General features: G+C 34.5%; 3 protein-coding genes across 3 annotated transcripts; 1 reads left to right on the top strand and 2 right to left on the bottom strand.

Moving 5' to 3' along the window:
- Positions 1 to 1,901: 1,901 nt before the first annotated feature.
- LOC111518129 (probable chitinase 2) lies at positions 1,902 to 13,088 on the bottom strand. The gene is made up of 7 exons (XM_023174484.2): positions 12,745 to 13,088; positions 7,151 to 7,315; positions 5,523 to 5,718; positions 4,977 to 5,073; positions 4,614 to 4,820; positions 3,961 to 4,164; positions 1,902 to 2,485 (listed from the first exon to the last, which is right to left on the bottom strand). The coding sequence occupies exons 1-7, from the start codon at positions 12,812 to 12,814 to the stop codon at positions 2,081 to 2,083; spliced, it is 1,344 nt and encodes a 447-aa protein (XP_023030252.2). The 5' UTR covers positions 12,815 to 13,088; the 3' UTR covers positions 1,902 to 2,080.
- Positions 13,089 to 16,485: 3,397 nt separating this feature from the next.
- Positions 16,486 to 17,866, bottom strand: mdlc (RING finger protein mdlc). The gene is made up of 5 exons (XM_023174485.2): positions 17,658 to 17,866; positions 17,387 to 17,604; positions 17,114 to 17,279; positions 16,749 to 17,052; positions 16,486 to 16,679 (listed from the first exon to the last, which is right to left on the bottom strand). Exons 1-5 carry the CDS (start codon positions 17,761 to 17,763, stop codon positions 16,511 to 16,513), a joined length of 963 nt encoding a protein of 320 aa, XP_023030253.2. The 5' UTR covers positions 17,764 to 17,866; the 3' UTR covers positions 16,486 to 16,510.
- A 1,029-nt stretch (positions 17,867 to 18,895) lies between these two features.
- On the top strand, positions 18,896 to 24,403 carry LOC111518134 (cyclin-Q). Its single transcript, XM_023174489.2, has 4 exons — positions 18,896 to 19,164; positions 19,219 to 19,462; positions 21,196 to 21,434; positions 23,584 to 24,403. Exons 2-4 carry the CDS (start codon positions 19,241 to 19,243, stop codon positions 23,882 to 23,884), a joined length of 762 nt encoding a protein of 253 aa, XP_023030257.1. The 5' UTR covers positions 18,896 to 19,164; positions 19,219 to 19,240; the 3' UTR covers positions 23,885 to 24,403.
- Positions 24,404 to 25,145: the final 742 nt, after the last annotated feature.

Below are 25,145 nucleotides of genomic sequence, written 5' to 3'. Positions count from 1 at the left end.
CGCATGCCTTCCTTTGTAAGATAATTGCGTGCTTGGCAAGGCCGTAGCCAGGGGGGATCAAGGGGGATTGATCCCCCCCCCGAACAATGTGAGGATTTTGTGAGGAATACTAAATAATGGCGCGATAATGTAAGTAATTTTGACAAGGAAGTTTTAAAGGTGTGCAGGCAGTAATTCGTGAGTCACATCCAGAAGCCTTATACGTCCATTGCAGCTCACATTCATTGAATTTAGCTCTGGCTCATTCTTGCCAACTTCAGCCTATTCGGAATACTATTGGAATTATAAAATCCGTTGGAAATTTTATCAAGTCCTCGGCAAAACGAAACAAGTGCTTGAAAGAGAATATTGAAAAAAACTTCCCCGAATCACAATGGAAAAACCTTTCGGCAATGTGCGAGACCCGTTGGATTGAAAATCATGATGGGTTGTTAAGATTCAAGGAAATCTAAACAGCTATTGTTGATATACTAGACGACTTAAGCACTGACATGGATTGTGGAACATCGTCAAAGGCTAATTCTTTTCTGAGATCAGTCATTTCAAGTGATTTTGTTATAAGCTTATGTTGCTTAGGAATGTTGTTCCCATACACACTGACACTATGCAAAATACTTCAATCTCCCATTTGCGATTTGGCAGCAGCTTTACAACATGTCGATTTAATCATGAAGACTATTGAAGATATTCGCCAAAATATTGATTCAAAATTTGCTGAACTTTTCCAGAATGCACAGAATTTGCTCTGTACTGTAAACGAAGAGATTAAAATTCCGCCAATAACGTCACGCCAAGAGCATAGGACAAACTACTACACAAAAGATCCTGAAACTTATTTTAGAATTATTATAATGATTCCACTTTTGGATGATTTCATTGATCAGCTTCAGTCGAGATTCCAAAATCATAAAGCCACATTATCATCTATCAACTTTTTAATTCCTTCTGTGTGTTGCAAAGAACAAATCATTAATAAATATCAAGAATATTCCTTTGAGTTCTATAAAAAATATTCAGAATGGGACTTGGTGAATGTTGAATTAGACATGTGGCGGATAAAATGGCTGGAAGAATCTGAATTAGATCGACCAACATGTGCTATAGAAGCTCTCGGAGAATACAACCAGTCCTCATTTCCAAACATTCACAAACTTTTAAAGATCTTGGCGACACTGCCTGTTTCCACATGTACCCCTAAGAGGACTTTCTCTTCCCTGAAACGACTCAAAACTTATTCAAGAAACTCCACAAGACAGTAACGACTAAATGGTTTGGCGTTAATGTCAATCCACCCTTTATTTAAAAATATTGAAATTTCGACAAGGATTTCAATATGATCTTCACGTTTCATATGCGCAAGAGTATAAACATTTCCATATTTACATTATCAACTTTAACTAAAAATGTCAAATGTCATATCACAAACATCAAACTCAATCGGAACTATCGGTGTAAGAGGGAATCGCTGCCAGCAGCACCAGACACTCGTCTACGCAAACATTGCCAAGGGTAGTGTAACGCGGTAGATTCAAAATCGAACCTCAAATATTAGTTCATTTTTTCAATTTTTATTTTCATTCTTTTCTTTTATACCTGAGCGAGGTAGATTTACTTGAGGGGAGCGAGAGAGAGCTACCCCGTACGGGGTAGCTCTGGCAACAGTTGGAGACATGTGACCCACAGATCCATAAATTCCAAAGAGTTCACAGATAACTTATACATCAGTTATTACGCGGCAAATTCAAACTGTTCAAACTAAATGAAGAGTCACTCGCTTCATTTACATGCATTTAACCTTCGATTTAAATCGCTACTTTCGCAAGGGACCACTTTCCGAGCGTCTTAAGGATTATCAGCAGTGCTCGTGCAGTCAGATAAAAGACTAAACCAAAAGACTTCCAAAGGTTTTTAATTTTTATTACCAATTACACAATCTTTATAAAAAAACCTACTCTACTAATTCTCGAATATAAATCACAATATCACAGACCCAATAACAAAAAACAAATTTCGTAGTAGTAATTCCAAAGTCGTACACTAAATTCACCGCTAAATCTACTTCAACTCGTGCGACCGCACCCTAAGCTAGCCAACGCAAATAAATCAAAACAATCGCCAACAGCGCCTGACTAGCGCCAACAGCGCCGGAACCCCCGGCTCCTTGTTCGTCCTTTCCGTGCACCACGCGGTTCTCGATATCCTTGAGCGCCTGCGCGATGGATTTGTTAATGCACTTCATCAAAGGGAAGTTAACGAAGTTCTCGTCGTCTCCCTCTGAGCAATCTCCGTTGAAGTCGTCGGTGTCGATGGACCACACCATCGCGCCGGCTAGGCCCTTTTCCATGGCGAACTGGATCTTCTCGGCGATGGACTGTTCGTTGTCGTAGGAGATGACGCGTTTGCCCGATACTGCGAACGGGGTGCGGGATTCGCTGTCCCAGTACGTTTTCCAGTCTGACGTGGTGTTTTTCAGTTCCATGCAAATCTGGAAATGAAAATTTAGGGTGAAATTTCGGATAGGCTGCACCTGTGATTTATGTTATTATTTTTATAATTAGTTTCTTTTCTATGTGAAAGGTAAAAGCATTCCCATAAATGTTCGGAGATGGATATGAACTAACCCTTCTTAGCTGACTATGAACTAACCTCTACAATGGGGTTTGTCCATAGCCAGCTATGAAATTCTCCGTTCACTACTTTTCAAATTTAGTGTCAAGGGACACAACAAGAATTAACTCATTGAATAGAACTGGCCGATACTTGATGAAAATCCATATTTAAAAAACTAATCAATAGAGTTTATTCTATGATATTGTATAGCGAAACACGTGTCGCGGTTTTTGTAAAACCCTTATAGTGAAAATCATAGAATAAACTCTATTGATTAGTTTTTTTAAGAATTAACTCTTTGACGTAAGGGATTGCACGTCTAATCTCCAGAGACCTGTAATCATGGCGGGCACCCACAATCTCTAGAATACTGTTCAACAATATCAACAGAAGACAATAATGATTCAGATACCACGACTACTGTCATGGAGATCTTTTTTGCGACTACATAGCTCAGTCTACTGACAGTTTCCGCCACAGACATATATAGTTCTGTGGTAACAGAACTTTAGTTCTGTGGTTTCCGCCCGCCTTCCAACCATAGAGCATAATTAATAGAGGAGACACAGACCACGACTACTGTTACGGAGGTCTTTTTTGTGACTACATAGCTCACAGTCTAATGACAGTTTCCGCCAGATATATATAGTTCTGTGGTAAGAGAACTATTTAGTTCTGTGGTTTCCCCCCACCTTCCAACCATAGAGCATAATTAATAGAGGAGACACAAAAGGGCCAAATATTTTTATTATTTGTTGCTTGAAAAATACGACACTGAAAATAATTCGAAATTACGTTTTCAAACTCGAAATTATGAAAGTGTAGAGAGTACACACAAGAAAATTTTCAGTGTGCTGTTTAATCAGGAACTGCAACAAAATATAGATTGTCTAGACCTTTTTTATAGGATGATACCTGGTTTGAATAATTACCTATAAAATTTGTGAATACTTGTGTACGATAATGAGAACAAATATGTGCTGATAATTTCTATTTGGATGGAGTCGATAATATGTACTTTATACTTCGATTAACCACTTATTTCTCCAGAAACGTTCACTTTCTTATATGAGGAAGTTATCCTCGATGTCTAGTGTGGAGGTTTATATTTGCAGAATATTGATCAGCGTTTGTAGGAAACAAGTGATACAATGAAGGCACTGTCGAGATATCTAGTTCAGAAAAATATGTCCTTTATGGAGTATTATGATCCAATCTTAATGTACATCTCATAATTTTCTTTTGTGCTATCAATATGCCTTGTGAGCTGTATGACCTAGCCGAGATTATTCACAGTAGAAACAAATCTTTTAGAATTATATCATATAATAAAAGGATCTTTTTACTTACTTCATTATAACCCATAAAACCATTTTCTCTGGTGTAGATACCTTGAAAACCAGTATTTTCAGACAGATCACCCAATCTGGGTTTCCTCTTGGACGAAGCTAACGGGGGATTTTCCATGATGAAAGTTCGGCCATACAAGGGTATTCCCAATACGAGTTTGCTAGGAACAGCACCAAGTTGTAGCATATAGTTTATGGTGTATTCCTATAAATAAAAAATGTTGAAATGGTACCTTAGGGAACGGCTATAGAATAAAAAGATATTTTCAAAATTGCTGAGATCTCTACATGTCAATAGATTTTTGTATGTTTTGGAAGTCTGAAAATAGCAAAATATGGCATGTGAACTGTAAACAATATTTGTTATTGTGTCCCATTCTAAACAGCCCATCGTTTACTTTTATATGTTTTCCAGTATTGCATTTTCGTTAGTTGGTAACTCTTCATTTTTATTTTTTGAGATTTTAACATTATGTAACCTGGCAACAATGGGTAAAAGACAAAAAACTGTGACAACTATTAGGAAGCCATCACCCGAGGCAATGTGATCCTTCAGTGGCGTAACAATAACTCAGCGGTGTACGAATAATCGGCAAAAGGAAATAATAGTAAATACGTAACAATAATGAATGGGACATGTCAATCTTTACTTACCACACTAAGAACATCTGTACTCTTCAGAGGGGCATTAGCTCCAGTTTTTCGATCCCAAGCTCCGTGATAATCGTAACACATCATATGAATGAAGTCCAAATATACAGAAAGTCCTTCGACATCGTAACCTAAATCAATTGTGTCCTTACCAGCGCCAAAAGCTGCGGTCAGGAGGAGCTTATCTTTTCTGAAGGCCGCTTTCAACTCCTGAAAGAAAGTTGAATTCCTAAGGTGTGTGAAAATTGAGCATAATAAAGTAAAAATTATTTATTTTCCAATATAATACCATATAGTGTTTATATTAGGGAAAAACAGAACAAAAGAAAGAATTTTATGATGAAATGGGTGTGATGGAATATTTACCTTCACTAGCAATAAAAAGTTTCCTTTGTCTTCTTTGGTCCCTCCTCTCTTTCCGGGAAATTCCCAGTCCAAATCTAACCCATCAAAGTTGTATTTTCTGATCAAAAGGTAAACATAGATTAGATAGTACAATTCTTGTTTGAGTAAATAAATAAAGATGAATAAAAAACTCTTTCAAGGTTATTTCATTTTGCTGTAAACCTTGTAATTTTTTTACGTTTCCCGTCCTATTATGAAGGAAAGTAAAACTGTCCGAGGTTTCCAGGATTATTAGCCGCCGTGGTCTAAAGGTTTTTAAATCTGACGTTTCGTCTGCTACTGCGGCATATATTATCAAATAGGATGCGGCAACGGTCTGCGTAAACATGGGACAGTTTTACTTTTCTTCACAATGGGAGAGTCATCAAGATAGTGAGATCAAATCTAATCACATAAATAAATCTGCTCCAGAAATCTGTTCTCAAAAATAATTCGCTATGATATACACCTGCCATGATATTTACATAAGTACACCTAAACATACAATTATACTTTGTGACTTCCTACCTTATGAAATCTAAAGAATTGGCTACAAATCTGCTTCTCCGCTGAGGATTTGCTGCTAGGTTGGAATAATTTGTAGATCCCTCATTCCAGCCTCCTATAGCCAGAGATACTTTGAGGTGGGGGTAGTCTCTTTTCAAAGCAGTTATCCTTTGATATCCGCCTTTACCGTAGTTTTCGGTCAAATCTTGCCAGGGATCTGAGAGGAAGAAATTTTTAATTCAATTTTATTAGAGAACTTAATAATGGTGCCACGTTAAAAGTTTCATCGACGATGTTTCAAAAAGTGTTACCGAAATCGAGGTTATGATTTCACACAACGGTATTATTCAAGAATTCGTAAAAGAAAACCAAGTTCGAAAACTGTGCAACAATATTTGAAAATTATTCCTAATGAACTGTAAAAAGGGATATTGAGAAGTAATAATGCTGTAAATTATCCTCTGAAAAAATAACGACAACCGACGCTGGTGTCCTCCGATCACTTACGACTTGGTCAAGGTCACGCTCAACCCCAATTGTTTCTCTCTCTCGATCTTTCTGGAATGCCGCCACTATTCGAGATTTGTTCCACCGGCTTCGAAAGAGTTCAATAGAGTTATATAAGCATTACCGTCACGTGGGAGGGGCAGTCTAGTTCGGAAAGTGCGTTGCGAAGTGCCCTAATAAGGCGACAGACATTTTAGAATTAGTCTGAAGTTCTGTTAGAGTCATTGTATTTTTGTTAGTGTGGTAGCCAAGTGAGGTTGAGTTTAATTGTTCAGTGTCATCAATTATTGTCGAAACGAGGAAAAATAACGATATTTTGAATTAAAGATGAAAATGAGATTCGATTCTTTTCTCATCTTTAACGTCATTTCTATTCTTGTGAGAGTGACGTAGGCAATTTGGGAGTTGAGTTTTCTGTCGTTTATTTTCCACATTTCCTTCTATTACTTTCTATTCTGGGTGGGTTATTGTATCAACATTGTCAAATTCAACCTATTCTCCTTTGTACGTCTTTCTATTGTTATGTTCTGTTTCATTTGACTATTTTATCGTATTTCATTTTTATTTTATTATATTCTTTGATTCTGTTTGTAGCGTGTCATATTTCTCATTAAGTATGAAAATATTGATGCCTGACGCCCATTAAACAGTAAGGGACTTGTCTTACTTCTAAAATTATCGCACTGTTTCCTGTTTAGCTCTTATTATGTTGATGTTACTTTTCTGATGTTACTCAAAACGTCATCTCGTCTTCATCTACTTTTAAATTTTCTTCAAATTCCCCTCTTTTCTCTTCCTCTTCTTCTTCTTTCTCTTCTTCTTCTTTCTTTTCTTCTTCTCAGGGTACTTACAAACGGAAATGTAATATACATGTATTAATTTCCCACTTTACTGTGATATTTTCACCGGACTATAGCTTTCCTAAGCGTTTCCCTACTCCAAACATTTGAGGAAGTTATTGTATAGCAAAACAGGTGTTGCTGTTTTGTAAACTGTTCGATGTTATGAATTTTCATAAAATATAGGCCAATTCCATCGAATTAACTTCATTAACCTCAGTACAGTAGAGACCAAACTCAATAAAATCTAAGAGCACGGTGATATTCGTAGAATACTTCTAAATCCAAATATAAAACACTCACCTAGAGCCCTCATTGAATCCTCCGTGACATTGAGTCCAGCAAAGGAGTATATGATGTGGGTACATAGCGATGGGTCTAAATGTTCTACGGCAAAAGAGCCTCTGTTTGGCCTATACACTGCCCAACTTCCTAAGTAGCAAACCACTATCTTTCCATGTGTGGGACCTGCGAAGAATTAGTCATTCAATCGGTAAGTATACATATCTCAGATATTTTTTAAATTTGTTCGATTGTATTTTAGAATTCAGTACAAAATCTAAGTACTTGAAGGAAGAAGGGGTCCCTCATTTTTTGAAAAGCGAAAAGCTTATGCAGGAGCCTCAACGACGTATACAAAAGAGAAGGAACTCGTAAAAATGATAAAATTGTGTAAACGTCGTGTTTGACAAATTAGTTATTCTATTGAAAAGACTTTTGCCTCTCCACTGAAATTTTTTAATCAACGGGATACGTTTCAATTCAATCAAAGTAATAAACGTTTTCTTCATAACAAAAAATACCAACATAACAATTTTTGAACTCAGTTGAAATTAGCGTAAGTTCAAAGAAACTACAGATTATTTGTTCGTTACAGATCATGGTTCAATTGGGTTTGAAAATTATATAGGCATATATATTTTTTTTAATTCATTCGAAATCCGTCATACTTTTGCCCGAAATATCTCGTGAGAATCTGGGAAAGCTAGAATTTCAATACTTTTACTTTATTCGGTTAATTACAATTATGACTTTTTATTTAGTGTGTATGAACTATCAAGAGTCGAATTTTGATGCAACGAAATACTGCTTAGTAGGTACTGTTATAAACAATCAATGAACGATGGTACGCAATAATAAAAATTGAGCTTATTAGATATTTTTACCACTTGTGGGCTTCATTTTCACGCTTTATTGGCCATATGGTAAAATTTGAAGACAAAGAAAGTGTGACAGACATTATTAAATAATTAGTACCATGACAATCTTGTTATTGTTTGTGAAACCACAGTGCGTACACTGTAATTAGCCAACTGCTTTAAATATCTGATGATACAAACAGGGGCGGCTTTAGCCCATGTAGCGCCCGTGTGAAATCAATGATCTGGTGCCCTATTCTAACAAAATGCGCGGCCAAAATGAAAAAATTGCTGGAATGCGTTACAGTAAGCTCAATATCGTTGTTTTTTTCACGACGACATGTCAAAAAATTTTCATTGAGAATGAATTTGTTTTTCTTGCCGGAAAGTTTGAAAATTGGTTGAGGAAAATTGATATTTTTGATAGATTGGCCTATCGCCGTATTTTAGGAAAGATGGGGTTACAAATAAAAAAGGATAACTTTGTAGTTGTTTCAAAATATTTGATTTCGTGTTCAATACTCATTGAGAAAGTTGTTAATCGACTCTGCGACAGTGTTGATCTAAGGTAGTTTTCAATTATTTTCAATTTCGATAATGATATTTCACTGTGTGCTACTGTGACTGGCAAAAGTGAGGTAGATTGTAAAGGTTGTGGACAGATTCGGGGACACAGAAATTGTTTTATAAGTTAACAAATACAAAAGCAATTGCTATCAAAGTTTGTGAATATATAGAATCTATTAAAAAAACAGTAATAATATCTGACTCACTGTCTGTACTATCAAAAATATCACAGCCTATCAACATTCTGACACATCAACTTAGCCCGCATATCATGGAATTGAAACTCCTTCTCAGAAGGCCCCATGAAGCTAATTTTGATATCAGGCTCACGCAGGCTTAATAGGCAACGAGAAAGTTGATGGAATGGCAAAGCTAGGCATCGGAACAGGACAACACATAGAAAATAAAAGTGGCGCTGAAGCCACTGTTACCAAAAATCCCAGCTGACACACAAAGATGAAGTACGGACGGAATACAATTGTCACAATACTCAGACTGAAATTCGGAGATGCATGCACTTACTATCACTGAACAAATCCCAAGTTTTAGACGCTATAATGAAATTTCTGAATGATTGTATCCTGAAGCTGTAGACGTGACTAGATTTGATTCCTATGTGCATATATACCCATCCTTAAAATCATTTCTTTCCGCGGTCTACCTATTCTGTGCAAAGTAACCCTGATCGACCCCATGGGTGAAAATTAATACCCTAAAACCCCATCCCTTGTCTAGAAAAGAAGATAGAAAGTGAGAAAGTATACCATTTAGTTTCTGGCTATTATGAACTATGCCTACGAGGGCCAAAAAAAAGTATACAAGTAATTAAAATTATTCATCAGCAAGCGGTACAGCGCACGCTGAATGAACTCTCCCTTGTTCACGCTTCACACTTTCATGGCAGATTACGATGTGGAACTGTTAATTAGTGCTGTCTCCAATCGACCCGCTCTTTGGGATACAAGTTTCAATATTTATAAGGACCGAAGTGAAGTCGTAAAGAATTGAAAGGAAGTCTGTGAGGTGTTCAACGTGGATTTCGCAACTATATCCATCCCATTCTTGATTGTTGACGTTTCTGTCGTCTAGGTTTGGCAACAGCTCGCATGCGATCCATTCTACGACTAACCTCAAGGAGCCATGAGATAAACAGGCTCCCGGCGTGAATGCTTCCGTATAAGAGCACAGACGTGAAGCTCCCCGAGTGAAAGAGTCCTAACACTGAGGTTCTCTGTGAAGCGAGCGACTCTTGGCGCTTCCAGGTGTACCGCACCCTCTGCACTATAGGTGAAGCCGTCCCTGGATATGAAGCGCATTCTTCCGAAAATATTCAGGCTAAGTACATTTTGATTATGTTCTATTTAAAACGTATTCAAGTATTGGTTTCTATTTGGGTACTTTCGGGAACCTTCTGACTTGACCATTTATTTCAAGTCTGTTGGAATCAAGTTATCGAGACACTTGAAACAAGCAAAACTAATGATTGCACAATTTGTTGCTATTTGGTTACTAATACACAATATTTTGCAAATTTGATGATACAATAATTAATATCAAAAATATTTGAAAAATGTTTAGCTCTAAAAATTGTAATCATTTTGAGAATCTTCACAGACTGTTAGTAGCTATATGGACTCCGAAAAGGTAGGAAACGATGAAATGGCGATACTATTTAGATCTTAACAACAAAAAGAAACTTTTGAAAAACTATAGTATTCATAAATAATTTTTTGTGATCTACGCAAAGCATTTGATTGTAGGTATATCATATGAAATTCTCTTGAATAAATTAAAACTATATAATTTTTCTAACTATATAAGTTTTGATCAAAACTCATACTTAGAAAATCGATTTCAAACTGTTAAAGTGGGAAAACTCTCTATCAACAAAAAATTACAGACCAATATAACACGGTTTCATGAAAGGACGTTCAACCACCACCAATCTTGTAGCAATCACTCAATGTATTGTAGAGGGCAGAGGGTATTGATGGTAGTATCAGACTGATATCATCTACACTGATTTTTCTAAAGCGTTCGACAGACTTGACCATAGTATTCTGCTCAACAAGCTTTCGACTTTTGGGTTATCCAATGAATTAATTAGCCTATTAAAATCGTATTTTTATAACCGTAACAGTACGTCCAAGTCAATGGCCTCAAGTCTATCGAATATATAGCCATATCTGGAATACCACAAGGATCAAATCTAGGACCCCTACTGTTCAATATGTTCATTAATGATATCGGAGCTGAGATTGATGTTAATTTCCTTTTATACGTAGATGACTTGAAACTCTATCACAATATAACATGTTATAATGATTGCGAACGTCTCGCCCTGAATTTAAATCGCGTTGCTACATGATGTCGGAAGAATACTCTATCTCTCAACATATCCAAATGTAATGTAATGTCTTACTTCCTAAAAACAAACTTGAATTTACACAACTACGTCATAAACAATCCAGTTCTGGAGCGTCCTGACACACTTACTGATCTAGGTGTTACTTTTGATTCATCCCTCTCTTTCAAAATAAACATACTGACACTACTCTAACAGCAGCTTATCGCATGTATTGATTCTAAGTTATAAATAGAAAAGACTTCGAAAAAGCTTCAACATTGAAATTACTTTTATTTCACTTTTGTTCAATCTAGGCTGGAATATGCATCTGTCGTGTGGAGGTTCTACCATCAGGTTCATATAAATCAACTAGAAGCCCTACCGAGGCGCTTTCTAAAATATATGTCTTTCAAATTTCAAGTCACGTATCCCCCTGTAGGAATACCCTATTATGAATTGCTTGTAACTCACAATTTTCTTATTTAAGGTCATAAACAATATCATTACCTGCTCTCGACTGTTATATATGATGAATTTTTGGGTTCCTAGACGGTCATCTAGGAATAGTCTCACATTTTATCTCAACAGCGTACAAATATAATGAAAAAATCTCCAATTTATGATATCTCTAATTATGTTAGTCATCTCTTAGATATATTCAACTGCCGGATTATACAAATCAAAAGATATTTCTTAGCTAACTGTGACAGTTCTGTTTTTAATTTTTTTTTTATATAGATTCACAAATTATATTATGTAAGTACATATTTGTAAATGCCACTATTACTCCCTATTCTGTAATTGGGTTTATCCTGTAGAATAGAGTATGAAATAAATAAATAAATGAGAAAAAAAAAAACAACTGGTGTACCGAAAGGAACTATTTTGGGATCTCTATTATTTATAATTAACCGTGCGACCATGTAGCAAGAACTTCTGAAGCACTATACCACAGTAATAGAAAACAGTGGGCTGAACATTGACATTTGATGGAACTTGAAAAATATTCAAAATCTCTTTGCTACACCATAAATTTTGATGCTACATCTCCTTCACTGGTTCAAACATCCTCCATTACCATAGAATAGGAATTTATATTCTTTCTAATCAATTTTGGTAGTCATAAAAACAACTTTATCTGAGAATTACAATGATAATATGCTGTCCTCATGAATCAACTCTGAAATATTGCAGAAATAACGTAGCACAATCAATTCACCTTTGACACAGATATATTTTTGCAAAAAACATCTCGTCTGAGGCGGATTCGAACACGTTACCGTTTGTCTGAGGACTTGACTACCACTAAATCAGTTAACCGGCTATACGTCACCTTCTAACTCTCTGAATCTTTCAAAGTTTATAACGTTTTCTGAGCCGTCCCGCAAATTGTGGAAAACGATCTCATGAATTAGAGAATATATTATTTTCCGTTTACGAGTTTGATTAAGTTGCCGATATTGAAAAGTTGCTTTCGAAACTTTATATATTGGTGTACTATCAACGGGAATCTCGTTATATATTAAAGTAATGCCGATGAGTATTGCGCATCCTTCTGCATATAAATGATTTCATGAATACAAACACTTCAAAAACGAGTTCAACAATATAAATATTCATTCCAAATTATAGCGATATTTTCGTACATCTTATGCTTAAAGATCAAGGTCACAACAAGAAACATAAACGACACACTTCGGAAGTCATGGTTCTGGTCCCACAACACCTTAAAACCCAGAAAAAAACATCATTTTCAGATCTTGTGACCAGTCCTTAAGACGACAACAAATTCTATATTCTCATTTAGAAAGTTGATGCACATCCTCGACAATAACTAGGCCTACCTGTAACCGCTCTGCAAAGAAGAATATTGGCAACTGCAAGAACCAACACAAAAATATGACTCGGCGACATTGCTCAGTGTGCCGATATTAACACTCTAGGTGATGATTCACTATTCACTGAAATATTGTAAAGTAGGCGAGGTGGAAGGACCAACGACTGAAGCGGTCTCGGACCCGATATGTGGCCGTTCGCCTTTCACTTTCGGCGCACTGACTTCGATACTTTCAGAAACGGTTCTTCTTTTAGCACCAGGTCGATTGTAGTCATCGCGATGTTATAAGTTGGCAGGGACGAAAATATGCGATATCATAACAAAAAAATCTTATCATTCAGTCGAAACATTTGTTTGTTTGTTCTGATAGTGCATGGATGACAAAACGATAACCATGTCATTGAATTGGTACCTTGAAAATACCTGATTCGGTAGACCAAAATTAACAGTTCTATCACGAAAGGTAATGAACGTATTGATGAGCCCAAGGCCAATTAGGGGATAATGAAAAACCACTGAACTTTATTTGCATAACAATTACAACTCTTGCTGGTATCATAGGTTTCTAAATCAGGATTCCTTGTTATTTTATTATTAATAGATTTACCGATTTTACTGAACTGAGTTTGTCCACAACAATAATGGTATATCATTCCCTGATTGAGGCTCACATGAGATATGGTGTTGCCTTCGGGGGATTTTGCAGTCAAAAACTTTTCCATTCAGTGTTTGTTTTTGCAAAAGCGAGCGGTTAGATACTTATGCAAGTTGGAGTGCGTGAGTCATGCATACAGACCATTAATTTTGAGAGAAAAATTCACATTGTTACTTGTATTTTCCAGCGGCGGCTCGTCAGAGGAGGCAAGGGAGGCTTAGCCTCCCCGTAAAATTTGAGGCTATTCATCGCAATAAATTAAAAGATATTGACAAATAATTATGATATTTTTTTCTAAAAATGCTTGGGTATCATTACTTTGCCATTAATTTTTAATATAAATACATAATATGCCCAAAAAAACACTATCACTCACTACGTAGTACGTACCACACTGTATCCTGCATCAACAAAACTCAAACGCACCGCCCATGAACGAATAACGAATAAACTATCAACCCGAAATAATAAATGCCATACGTTGCTAGGGAGCCAAGCCTCCGACCGCTTTAAAAAACACAGGCTCCACGAGACCGATCCAAACAGCGACATACGTCCCGATTTGTAATTTCAGTTGCAGAAGTTATAGCGTCAGAGGAGGCTTGCCTCCAGTTGGTCTCCGTTAGTGTACAAATGCGTTTGTTTTTTATTTAATTATTCGGACGGGATACCGTGACGGACCGGGACTAAAAAATATTCCGGTAAATCGTTTTAGTGTTTCTTGATAATATTTATTATTTGTGTATAAAACAGGCAGTATTATATTATAGCAGTGCTTTTTGGTAATATTTTCAATGTGTTTTTAAAGTGTTTTCTTTCAATTTCAAGATGTTTTCAGGTTTTCACTTTTCGGTAAGTTTTTTTTTCATTTATTATTATGGATAAGATAAGTCTTTATCTTATGATAATAAATTTTACATTATTAAAACTCTGGGAAGGCCTCAACCAAATTTGATTTTAATTAAATCGTCAGATAATCGACAAAATCGTGGATTTAATATTAGTTGGTACGATAAATGTGATTGGTTAACCGGCTCCATTAAACGAGAAAAACTTTTTTGTTGGCCCTGTGTTTTATTTTCCGTACAAACCGAATACCAAACGTGGTCTAAAATAAGATATTCCGATTTAAAAAATTTACCTCGTGTTATGGTCAAATATGATTCACAATTTGGTACTTTTATAAACGGTAGCGTTTTTTCGGGCACCTCAAAAATCATCCAAAATAAACAGTGTGGCATACATTATTAAGGAAAATATAAGCAAGGAGATTGAAAGTGTTTCTTTTTTTGCATGAGAAATTGATGAAACTACCGATATTGCCTATACATCACAACTTTCAATCGTTTTTAGATATGTCAAAGACGGTAATGTGGTAGAACGTTTTATGGGTTTTCATGATGTTTCATCTGGGCGCACAGCTGACGATTTGTTTAATTTTTTAATTCGTACGTGTGACACCTATAATTTTAGGCAAAAGTTAATTGCGCAAACCTATGATGGGGCTGCGGTAATGACCGGCCATTTAAATGGTTTACAAACTAAAATTAAGTCCATAGCTCCTCATGCACTTTTTACGCATTGTCATGCCCATGCCCTAACTTTAGTATATTAAGCAGAGCGTGCAACAACATGAAAATGTTCGCGCCTCTGGCGGGCTTTTCTGTGTGTATATAGTCTATGTCTATATGACTTAAGCCTCCCCTGTTCTCCAATGCACGAGCCGTCACTGGTATTTTCATTCTGGAAACTGTTTGCCTGATTTACAAAAAACATATAATATGGTTGGAACATATAAACTACATAATCAGGCAAGTAACAGAAAATAAAATACATCTCCTGTTCCAAAAACAAGTCAGACAAAGTATTTTCTTTAATTTATGAAAGTAAAAAGCTGTATAATCACATTAGAAAAGCTATAAAAAGTTCAGAAATCTTGTTAAAGACGCCCTTGCAACAAAAACGTACTACAATCTTGATGAATATTACAATGGAACTTTGTTGTGATCGGTAGCAGGTCGGTTCGATGTTGGTGCTTTGTTCACCCCTCAAATTGACCGCCATATTGGTCGGTAGTTCAAGCCCCAGGCTGAACGATCGATTTTCACTTGCTATCGTCCAACCTGTGTTAGGAGTCACACGTTAAAAGGTAAGACCTCGTTAGTCCTTAGCTCGCACAAGTTTCGACTTCTGAGAGTTGTCGTTCGTAGGGGGGCGACAGCTGTTTAACGGAAAAACAGATTTTAACAAATTTTTGTGTACAAAGCCTATACATTTTGTAGTAATGTAACATTTCATTCATAGATGGCGTAACTTACTCATAAGATATGACCATTGTCAAAATATATTTAGAGATTTGGAAATTGGTAGGACCATTGTCTTAATTATTATTTAAACAATTATTTCACTGTAATCTTGTCTAAATTAATATTTAGACAACGGTAGGACTACAGAACGAGCGACATCTAGGTTTATTAATTTGAACGTCAAACTCTGGGAAAAATATTGAATGCCACAAGAAATATTCTAATACTCCTTGTTTCGTCAAGTCACTGTAATATTCGTTTACAAAAATGTACAAGTTATCTCTTTAAAATGACTTATTGATTTAAAAGACATATTGTGCTGAAGAAGGTACAACTTCCACAAAATGGAAAATAAATATAACTCAATGAAATATTCCACTAATTTTCTTCAGCTCCGTCGAATGTGTTTTTCAACTAAATCCAAATAGGGCAGCTGAAATTTGAATATATGACCCTGTAAAAAGAACGTAACTTCATAAAATATTTATCTTTGAAAAGGTAGGTTGTATCTGTAGTCTGTATTTGTTTTGTCCGTTAAGCATAAATCAATGCTAAAGTCAAATTTCGAATAAAGCCATTAATAAAAAATCCCACAGAATGCGGATTTTATTAGTCACACTATGTGTTTAGCAAATAACTGATCTGCTGGTTTTCCTTGAGTTTTGCATTGAAACATCACTTTGAAATGAAGTTTCGAATTATTGAACTTATTAAAACTACTTATTTCCTAGAAATTATTAAAATATTTTTCCTTCCCTTTTGTTAGTTTTTTGAAGAAAACACAAGCAATTATGAATTATATATTACAAAATTCACTCTGACGACTGATCCGAATCTTCTTTCTCTTGTTCCAAATTCTTCAGCCGAGCAATTAAGTTATTCGCAGGAGTAAAAGTTGTTATTGGACCACTACAAACGAAACATCGCCTATTTTTCTTGAAACGTTCCAAAGCACATTTTTCACAAAAGTAATGTTTACACCTAAAATCATGAAGTTATTATATGCAAAAGTTTTAGGGTGATACCTTCAGTTTTCCAAAAATTACTTACTTGGACACAACAGGATCTACAAAACTACCCCTACAAATTATACATTTGAAAGGGAGCTCCTCCCCATCGGAATGTATCTCGTATCTTGTATCATCATCGTCTTGGCCGTAACTGCCTTCGTTCCACTCTTGTTCCAGTTGCCAACCATGTTTGTAGTCACTTCTGTCGTGGAGAAACTTGCAACTGTCACCGAAGCCACAGAAACCTGTTTCTTTGTAGTCCTTACATATGTCTGGTTGGTAGTCCCACCGCACTGTGGCTCTCAGATTTGTGGGTGCTCGAATGGGTCCTTTCCTTACCATCCCTGAAAAAACAATGGAAGAGTCTCTAAACATTCCTGATTTAGACCCCATTGACTTTTTTACCTGAGCTGGCATTACCGGCTGCTGTATCTTTTGGCTTGTAGTATTGTGTATAGTTATTTAACCCTCTGTATATTTTATCATCTTCCTTGCCTTCCAGCTCTTTGTTCACTTCTAACCGCTTTTCAAACAGAGCTTGTGCATCTCGATCTTTTTCTGTGTCTATTTCCTTAAACATTTTCAATTTTTATTTATTCACCATTCCAAAGCTGACTGAACTTTAGTTCTGTTCAATAGTTATAGTTGGCATCTAAAGAATGTCAAAAATATACGAACCATAGTTGCAGTTGCTCCTTGATCTGTGGGCCCCGCTGACATCGCTGATTTGTTAGACTTGTAACTAACCCCAATTTCGTCATCACTATTCGATTTCTCGTCATCTACTTCATTTTGTTTTTTGTTCAATCGTTTTGAAGTTTGAACATTTGGGTTGAATTTTGTTTTGCTCTTTGTATGTTTCTGAACAACTTGATTGTCTTCCTGGTCAGCCTGTTCTGAAAAATGTATCGATTTGATTTGGAGGATACATTTTTCCTCAACTTTTTACCTTCATCAGATTCCGATATTTGTCTCTTTCGAGAACCTCTGTTCTTTATATTTCTCTTTTTGAATATAAAGGTACAGCTGCTACCTGGAATTTCCTTATCCGACATAATTGTTTTTCAGCAAGAAAAAAGCCCCTACACCAGGGATTCTCACTATATTACTTTTGTATAACCTTCTTTTTTTTTTGAAAATAAATAAACACTAACCTACAAATGTACAAAATTTGACAGAAACAAACCTTACTAGATAGTGCCAAACTGCCAGTGAAAATAGATCATTTTTGAATCTTGAGCGACCTCTATTGAACTCTATTGAACTATTGAAAAACTTAACATTTAATAATTCGTTGTTGCATTATAATATTTGAAAATCGTTACAATTCGTCCATCATTTCAGATGACAATCTTTTTTTCTGTATTCCTTTTCCAGCCACAACTCTCTTTTTCACAAATAATTGTACTATGTAGTTTGCTTTGCAAAAATGATCGATATATTTCTATCCTATTTGAGATTAACATACCATCGCGTGAGCATGGAAATGTGTTTAGAAAGGCAGCTGGAAGCTGTTCAAGTATATGAAGAGGAAAGTTCATTGTCCAGATATGACATCTACCGGACATATTGAAAGTGAGATAGATGGTAAAACAAAAACGAAGTCAAGTCAGTTGTTTTCATTTATTAAATTATTGTTGGTTCATTATGCTTTCCGTGAGAGAAAGTGATTTTATTTCACCTCATCATGTTTCTGTTGTCTATAATAAATGCATTCAAACATTGTTCTTACAATTCACAATTAAATAACTCATCGAAACCCAAAAAACTCCCCAAAAAGAAGCATATCAGGTGTTAGCTGTTTGAGTAGCGCCATCATCGGTAGAAATACTTTCTTAGAGAGTTTTGAAACTTTACTACTCCTTTAAATAGTTCCAGAATTCGCCACGCCTCGAGGTGGCGTCTACTCACGAAAGATATTCAAAATCGAAGTGTTTATACCTCCGGTCTACGACATAATAAAACTCGAATTCTTGGCAATTTATAACATGTCACAAATTTCGTATTGAATAGGTATTTGAGATCGTTTCTAACTTATTTGCATTAAAGAGTATTCTAAAAATGATATGAAATCCTCCAAAAATGCTAAACTTTGATATACTTTCAATAGGGTTGGGGAAAGGTCAGACCAACAGCTAAGGATGTAAAAGTCCGGTGTCGGTTGTTTAACCATGGCCAGATTATTTCAGGTTATGTCAATGTTTACAAGCTTGTCTATGGCATGGCTTGAGATTTTTCAGATCAATTTCCAGCATTTCTCGTTTTGAAGTCTATCTCTAGTCACAGATTAAATACAGTGCCCTGGTGAAAACAAATTGTGAACGCCCACATTTCTTGCCCCACTTTCATAGATTTTTATCTGGTGTATGCCTAGTCAGAACGAAAGGTTTTCTAACACACTTCGAATCGGGTTGTAGCAGATTCTTACAGATCGAATATCAATTTATTTATACGAGGTAAATCACAAATTAGATCCGATGAACTTGGGACTTATAAAAGCACGTTTTCAGGTTTTCTTAATAGAAGTGCACGATGAAAGACGTGATTGACGTTATGGAATTGCAGCGAGAGAAAACTAGGAAAAATAGCCCCGTGGATTACAAACAGTTGGATTTTAACAATGGCTTTACACCAGCGAGATTCATCTTTGAATGTGGAATGAAACTTAGTGCGCAGCCTCTAACACTAGCCACAGCTGCAGTTATCATGCACAGGTTCTTCAGAGAAGTGGATCCATCAAATTATGATTGCTTTGTAAGTAGATTCCTGGTTGATAGGAAGAAATAATATATTTTTTTATAGAAATATTTGCAGAAAATAGAGAAACATTCTAAACAGATTTGTTTTAAAATTGATGAGTTGATGTTGATGAGTCTTGAAACAGGGTATTTTTCACATGCAAACACTATGACCAAACATAAAATTTTATACTTGAAACTCTATTACCAGGCTTGTAGTAGAGACGCCTGAAGAGGCTGTCGTTTAGCAAAACACGAGCTGCGTCTTTCTGTAATTGTTTAGTGAATATCTCACAATAAAGAGTTTCTTAATACATTATGGATTTTCATCACGTATCGGCGGATTATGACACATAATTTATCCATTTCTTACCTCATCAATTATTCAGTTAGATTGTTAATTAATTCCTATTCCATTCATCTGAACTGAAAGCATTTTAATACTATTCACCTAAAAACAAATATTTTTATGCAATTTCTAGTTATATAATTTCACATAACAAGTTGAAAGGTCTGAATATTTTTGAATAAAAAACTAATTTGAAGTGGAAAATGACACAACTCTGAAGTGGAGAGGAAACAATTTTCCAGAATATTAATTGTTGTTTCATTCAATGACTCACTCATCTCCTGATGATACCAATATGGTTAGCGAAAAACGCATGAAAAAAGTGATGTGCTTGTCGAAATAGAATATAATTTCAAATAAATATGTATGGAAATTTCCTGAGTACATTTTTGTTTGCTTCATTTCTTTCTCAAGGTTGAAAAACCCTTTCAGGGATATTTCGTCTTCATATTCACACAAAATAAGCTGAACATTTTGAAAAAAAATTCTATCATTATTTATATGAATATTTACCTCATCCTATACATTATCTGTGAAGAGAAAATTAAATTCAATTGAGTATGTGTGACATGAATTGTTCATTGAAAATATGCAAATAAATTCATGCTGAGCAAATCAACTCATTTCCATATTCCATAATACTTCTCTGAACTGAGCTGTAATTATCTGCTCACAGAAATTATCAACAAAGTAATTATTTTGTAGTTTATTATCTTCTATTTTTAAGTTTTCCTATCACTTCTGTTAATTATTCTAGTCTAAACAACATTCCAGTAGTTGTTCCTGTCTCCTCTCAGTTTTGTTAAATCAATTACTATCAGTAAACAAGTCAACTGCATTTAATGTTTGAGCTTGTTTTCGACCAGATAAATGAAGGTACATACATGGTATTTATGTAGGGATAACAAATCTAATGGTTTTTTTGTTTATATAAGATGATTGTAGACTCCTTGTAGTTCAATTTGAATGTACAGTTCATAATTTTACTTTGAATTTTCTCCATTAGTTTCAATAAGGAATTTTTTGCGATAATCCATACTAATAGATAATAAATTTTTGAATAAACCAATGAAAAATAAATCAATTTTAAGGTATCTTATTGGTACACACGTTCTTATTTTTAATAAAATTTAAATTATGGAGCTATTTTCTTTCTTATTATTTCAATATGTTGTCTCCATGATGAATTTAATAATTTCATTATGGAATATAATCGGACCTTTTGAATCAATTGATAGTCTTTTTTGATTTAAACATATAGGAATATTTCTGAAAATTTAACATTTTATTACCAAATAAATGTACAGTAGACAATAATATAAAGCTTGTAAAAAGAGCTTCACATTTTTTGTTCAAAATCATTATTGATAATTTTTACCAACAACTGTCAAACCTTGCAGCTGATCGGAGCGTCGTCTCTCTACCTGGCCGGCAAAGTGAAGGACGATCCCTTGAAGATACGGGACATCATAAACGTCGCCCACAACACGCTCCACAGGGGAAGCAGCCCTTTGGAAATCGGTGACGAATACTGGAGCATGAGAGATGCCATCGTTCAAGCGGAGCTGCTTATTATGCGCATGCTCAAGTTCGAAGTAGGCACGACTCATCCACACAAGTTCATGCTGCACTATTTGAGGTGAGATTGTAACATCTGATATGTACAGTTTATGTGTCGCATCGAGCTCTTGTTAGAAGTTCGGGAGGAGAAAGGATGTTACAAAAAAATGTTTCGTATAAAAGTTTTAGGAATCGATAGGTTGTGGTTTATGATTATGAAACTGATCTGATACTTGATGAATAATAATGATAATAATTGTAGAATTCTGGTAAGTAGGTATATTTTGAAACAACTATTTGAAATACAGCATTACATCTAAGAAATCAGGTAAAATATTGATATTTTATGTCAAAACTTAATTATATAAATGATTAATTCCCGTAAAACAGGTATATTTTGAAAAAAATTATTTAAAATAAAGTATTAATTCTAAGAAATCAGGTAAAATATTGACATTTTCATGTCAAAACTTGATTAGATAAATGATAATTTCTGGTAAAACAGGTATATTTTGAAAAAACTATTTAAAATAAAGTATTAATTCTAAGAAATCAGGTAAAATATTGGCATTTTGGTCTGAAACTTAATTAGATAAATGATTAATTCCTGTAAAACAGGTATATTTTGAAAAAACTATTTAAAATAAAGTATTAATTCTAAGAAATCAGGTAAAATATTGACATTTTCATGTCAAAACTTGATTAGATAAATGATAAATTCTAATAAAACAGGTATATTTTGCAAAAACTATTTAAAATAAAGTATTATTTCTAAGGAATCAGGTAAAATATTGGCATTTTATTAGATAAATGATTAATTCCTGTAAAACAGGTGTATTTTGAAAAAACTATTCAGAATAAAGCATTACTTCTAAGAAATCAGGTAAAATTTTGACATTTTGGTTAGAAACTTGATTAGATAAATGATTAATTCCGGTAAAACAGGTATATTTTGAAATAACTATTTAAAATAAAGTAATAATTCTAAGAAATCAGGTAAAATATTGACATTTTTATGTCAAAACTTAATTAGATAAATGATAATTTCTGGTAAAACAGGTATATTTTGAAAAAACTATTCTAAGAAACCAGATAAAATATTGGCATTTTATTAGATAAATGATTAATTCTAGTAAACCAGGTATATTTTGAAATAACTATTTAAAATAAAGCATTCCTTTAAGAAATCAGGTAAAATATTGGCATTTTGTGTCGAAACTTGATTCGATAAAAGATTAATTCCTGTAAAACAGGTATATTTTGAAAATACTGTTTGAAATAAAGCAATTTTTCTAAGAAATCAGGTAAAATATTGGCATTTTGTGTGGAAACAATTACAGAAATGATTTATTCTTGTAAAAGAGGTATATTTTGAAAAAACTATTTAATATACAGCATTACTTCTAAGAGATCAAGTAAAATATTGGCAGATCAAGTAAAATATTGGCATTTTATGTCAAAACTGAATTATATAAATAATTAATTTTGGTAGAACAGGTAGATATTGAAAAACAATTAAAATACAGTATTACTTTTAGAAAAACTGGTGGAATATTATTGAATAGCACTGGCCCATACTTGATGAGAATCCATATTTAAACTAATTATTACAGTTTATTGTATGATTTTCACTATAAAGGGTTTTACAAAAACCGCAACACGCGTTTCGCTATGCAATAGCTTCCTCGAGCGTAAAAGCCTTTATAATGAAAATAATACAATAAACTGTATTAATTAGTTTTAGGAAAATATTTGCATTTACGTCAAATCTCAATTAGATGATTAATTCTGGTAAAACACATAGGATTTGAAAAAACAATTGAAATGCAATATCACTTCAAGAATTTAGGTAAAATATTGGCAGTGTATGCCAAAATTTGATCAAATACATTATTAATCTTGTTAAAACAGGTAAATTTTGAAAAAAAATAATTGAAAACGCTGTATATCAGATGAAATATTGGCAGTTCATGCCAAAACTTGATTTGATAAATTATTAATTCTGTGAAAACCGACAGATTTTGAAAAATAGTAATAAATATGCCTTTTTTTTTCAGAAACACAGGTAAAATATTGGCATTTTATATCAAAACTTGGTTATATTTTGGCTTTTTATGTCAAAACTTAATTAGATAAGTGACTAATTCTGGTTTTGCTGGAATATGAAAAGTTTCATAATCCAGGAAGTTTGTTTATATTAAATACAACGATTAATCTGTTCCATCCAGATCTATGGAAGGTTGGTTAGGAAAAGACCAGTGGGAAACCATTCCCGTCGCTAGAGCTTCCGCGGCATTTCTTCAAGACTTCCATCACGACCCCAGCATCCTGGACTACAACCCAAGACACGTAGCTATCGCTTGCATCTCTCTTTCCCTTCAGTGCTACGGAATTCAGTTGCCGCTGATTGAAGATAGCGACGACGAGGCGTGGTATAATATTTTCGTCAAGGATCTCCCCAAGGAAAAGCACTGGGAAATCATGGAAAAGGTCATGGAGACGTACAACAAAGAACCTGAAACATCTTGAACAGGTTTCGCTCGGCTTTTGGTTTTTTCTCGGCAGTGAGGAGTTTGAATCCCCCTAATCAAAACGGATTATTTCAGTTTCTTTTGATAACTGTGGTTGTTGTAATCGCAAACATTTCAAGATATTTGGTTTCGTTCTGATTTACATTTAAATTACTTTTTTTCTAAAACCAACCCGTGAGGGGCTGTGACTATATTTTCAATTGGCTAGTTTAGAATATCGATTTCTAACAAAGCTCGAGTATTATAGGTTTAGTACATTTCATAATCGTATTTTATGAATTACTTTACTGCATTGATAAGTTGATGAACGGGGGGAAGCATTTGATGTTTTTTATAACTGATTCTACTAATAAAACTAGTAAAGTAAAAAAATTGTGCTCATTTACTCAAGTCAAAATTGCTGTCCTTGTGTTTAAATAGAGGGTAAGTTCAGTACATTTTGGTTAAACAAAAGTCGTGCGATTTGTAGCGTTAATAAAGATTCCACTAAATTTTATAATTAAATAATGAAACTCCACGTAAGTTTTTCATTTTTCTTGAAGAGGTCTATTTAAGACTTAATGATGAAGTTGCGGTATTTATTTCTTCTCAATTCTGCTGAAAAGCTCTGGATTTTTCGTGTATAGCTCTTGATAAGATCAGATCATATCTTGGCGGTTTCTCAAATCCTTTCTTTTCATTAATGATATTGTCGGTTTCAAAATTTTGGACAATTCTAATAGCTTTAATCTCTGGCATAATAAAGAGTGTGCTGCTATAGTTGAGTGCTTGAATGAACCCAAAAATGAGAACTTTTTCAATCACAAGAACTGCAATACCCTTCTCGATGCTAGTTTCACCAACCAGTTTGGTGTTTTCATCTCCTGAAGACACCATGTTGGTTGTTTTTTAAACTATCATTAGTGTATGACCTAATCTTCAAAAACGCTACAAAGTTTCCTATTGCATTTTTATGTATTAAGTCTGATCCCTTGTAATTCAATTTTGGTGTCAGGTGTGGGATTTACTAACAAACTCGAAAAACGCCATAAGATACAATAAAATTGAATTGATAATAGTGTTGTCAAACCCATTCTTCAACACCCTTTCCAAAACAAAAATACTCTTCTATTGTACACATATTGAAAGAAGGTATGGTAGAGTGAAAAAGAGGTCTGTGGTCGAAACACGAAGTATATATGTACAGATCAAATATAAATGAAAATAAAATAGCTAGCTGGGTGTTTCATACTCAAAAATTCTTCTTTGTTAACAGTGTA

This window comes from Leptinotarsa decemlineata, unplaced genomic scaffold, assembly GCF_025532065.1.
Source record: "Leptinotarsa decemlineata unplaced genomic scaffold, Ldec_3_MD MMD2_tig00026282_RagTag_RagTag, whole genome shotgun sequence".
Lineage (NCBI taxonomy): Eukaryota > Metazoa > Arthropoda > Insecta > Coleoptera > Chrysomelidae > Leptinotarsa > Leptinotarsa decemlineata.
This window is presented reverse-complemented; position numbering and strand designations above follow the sequence as displayed.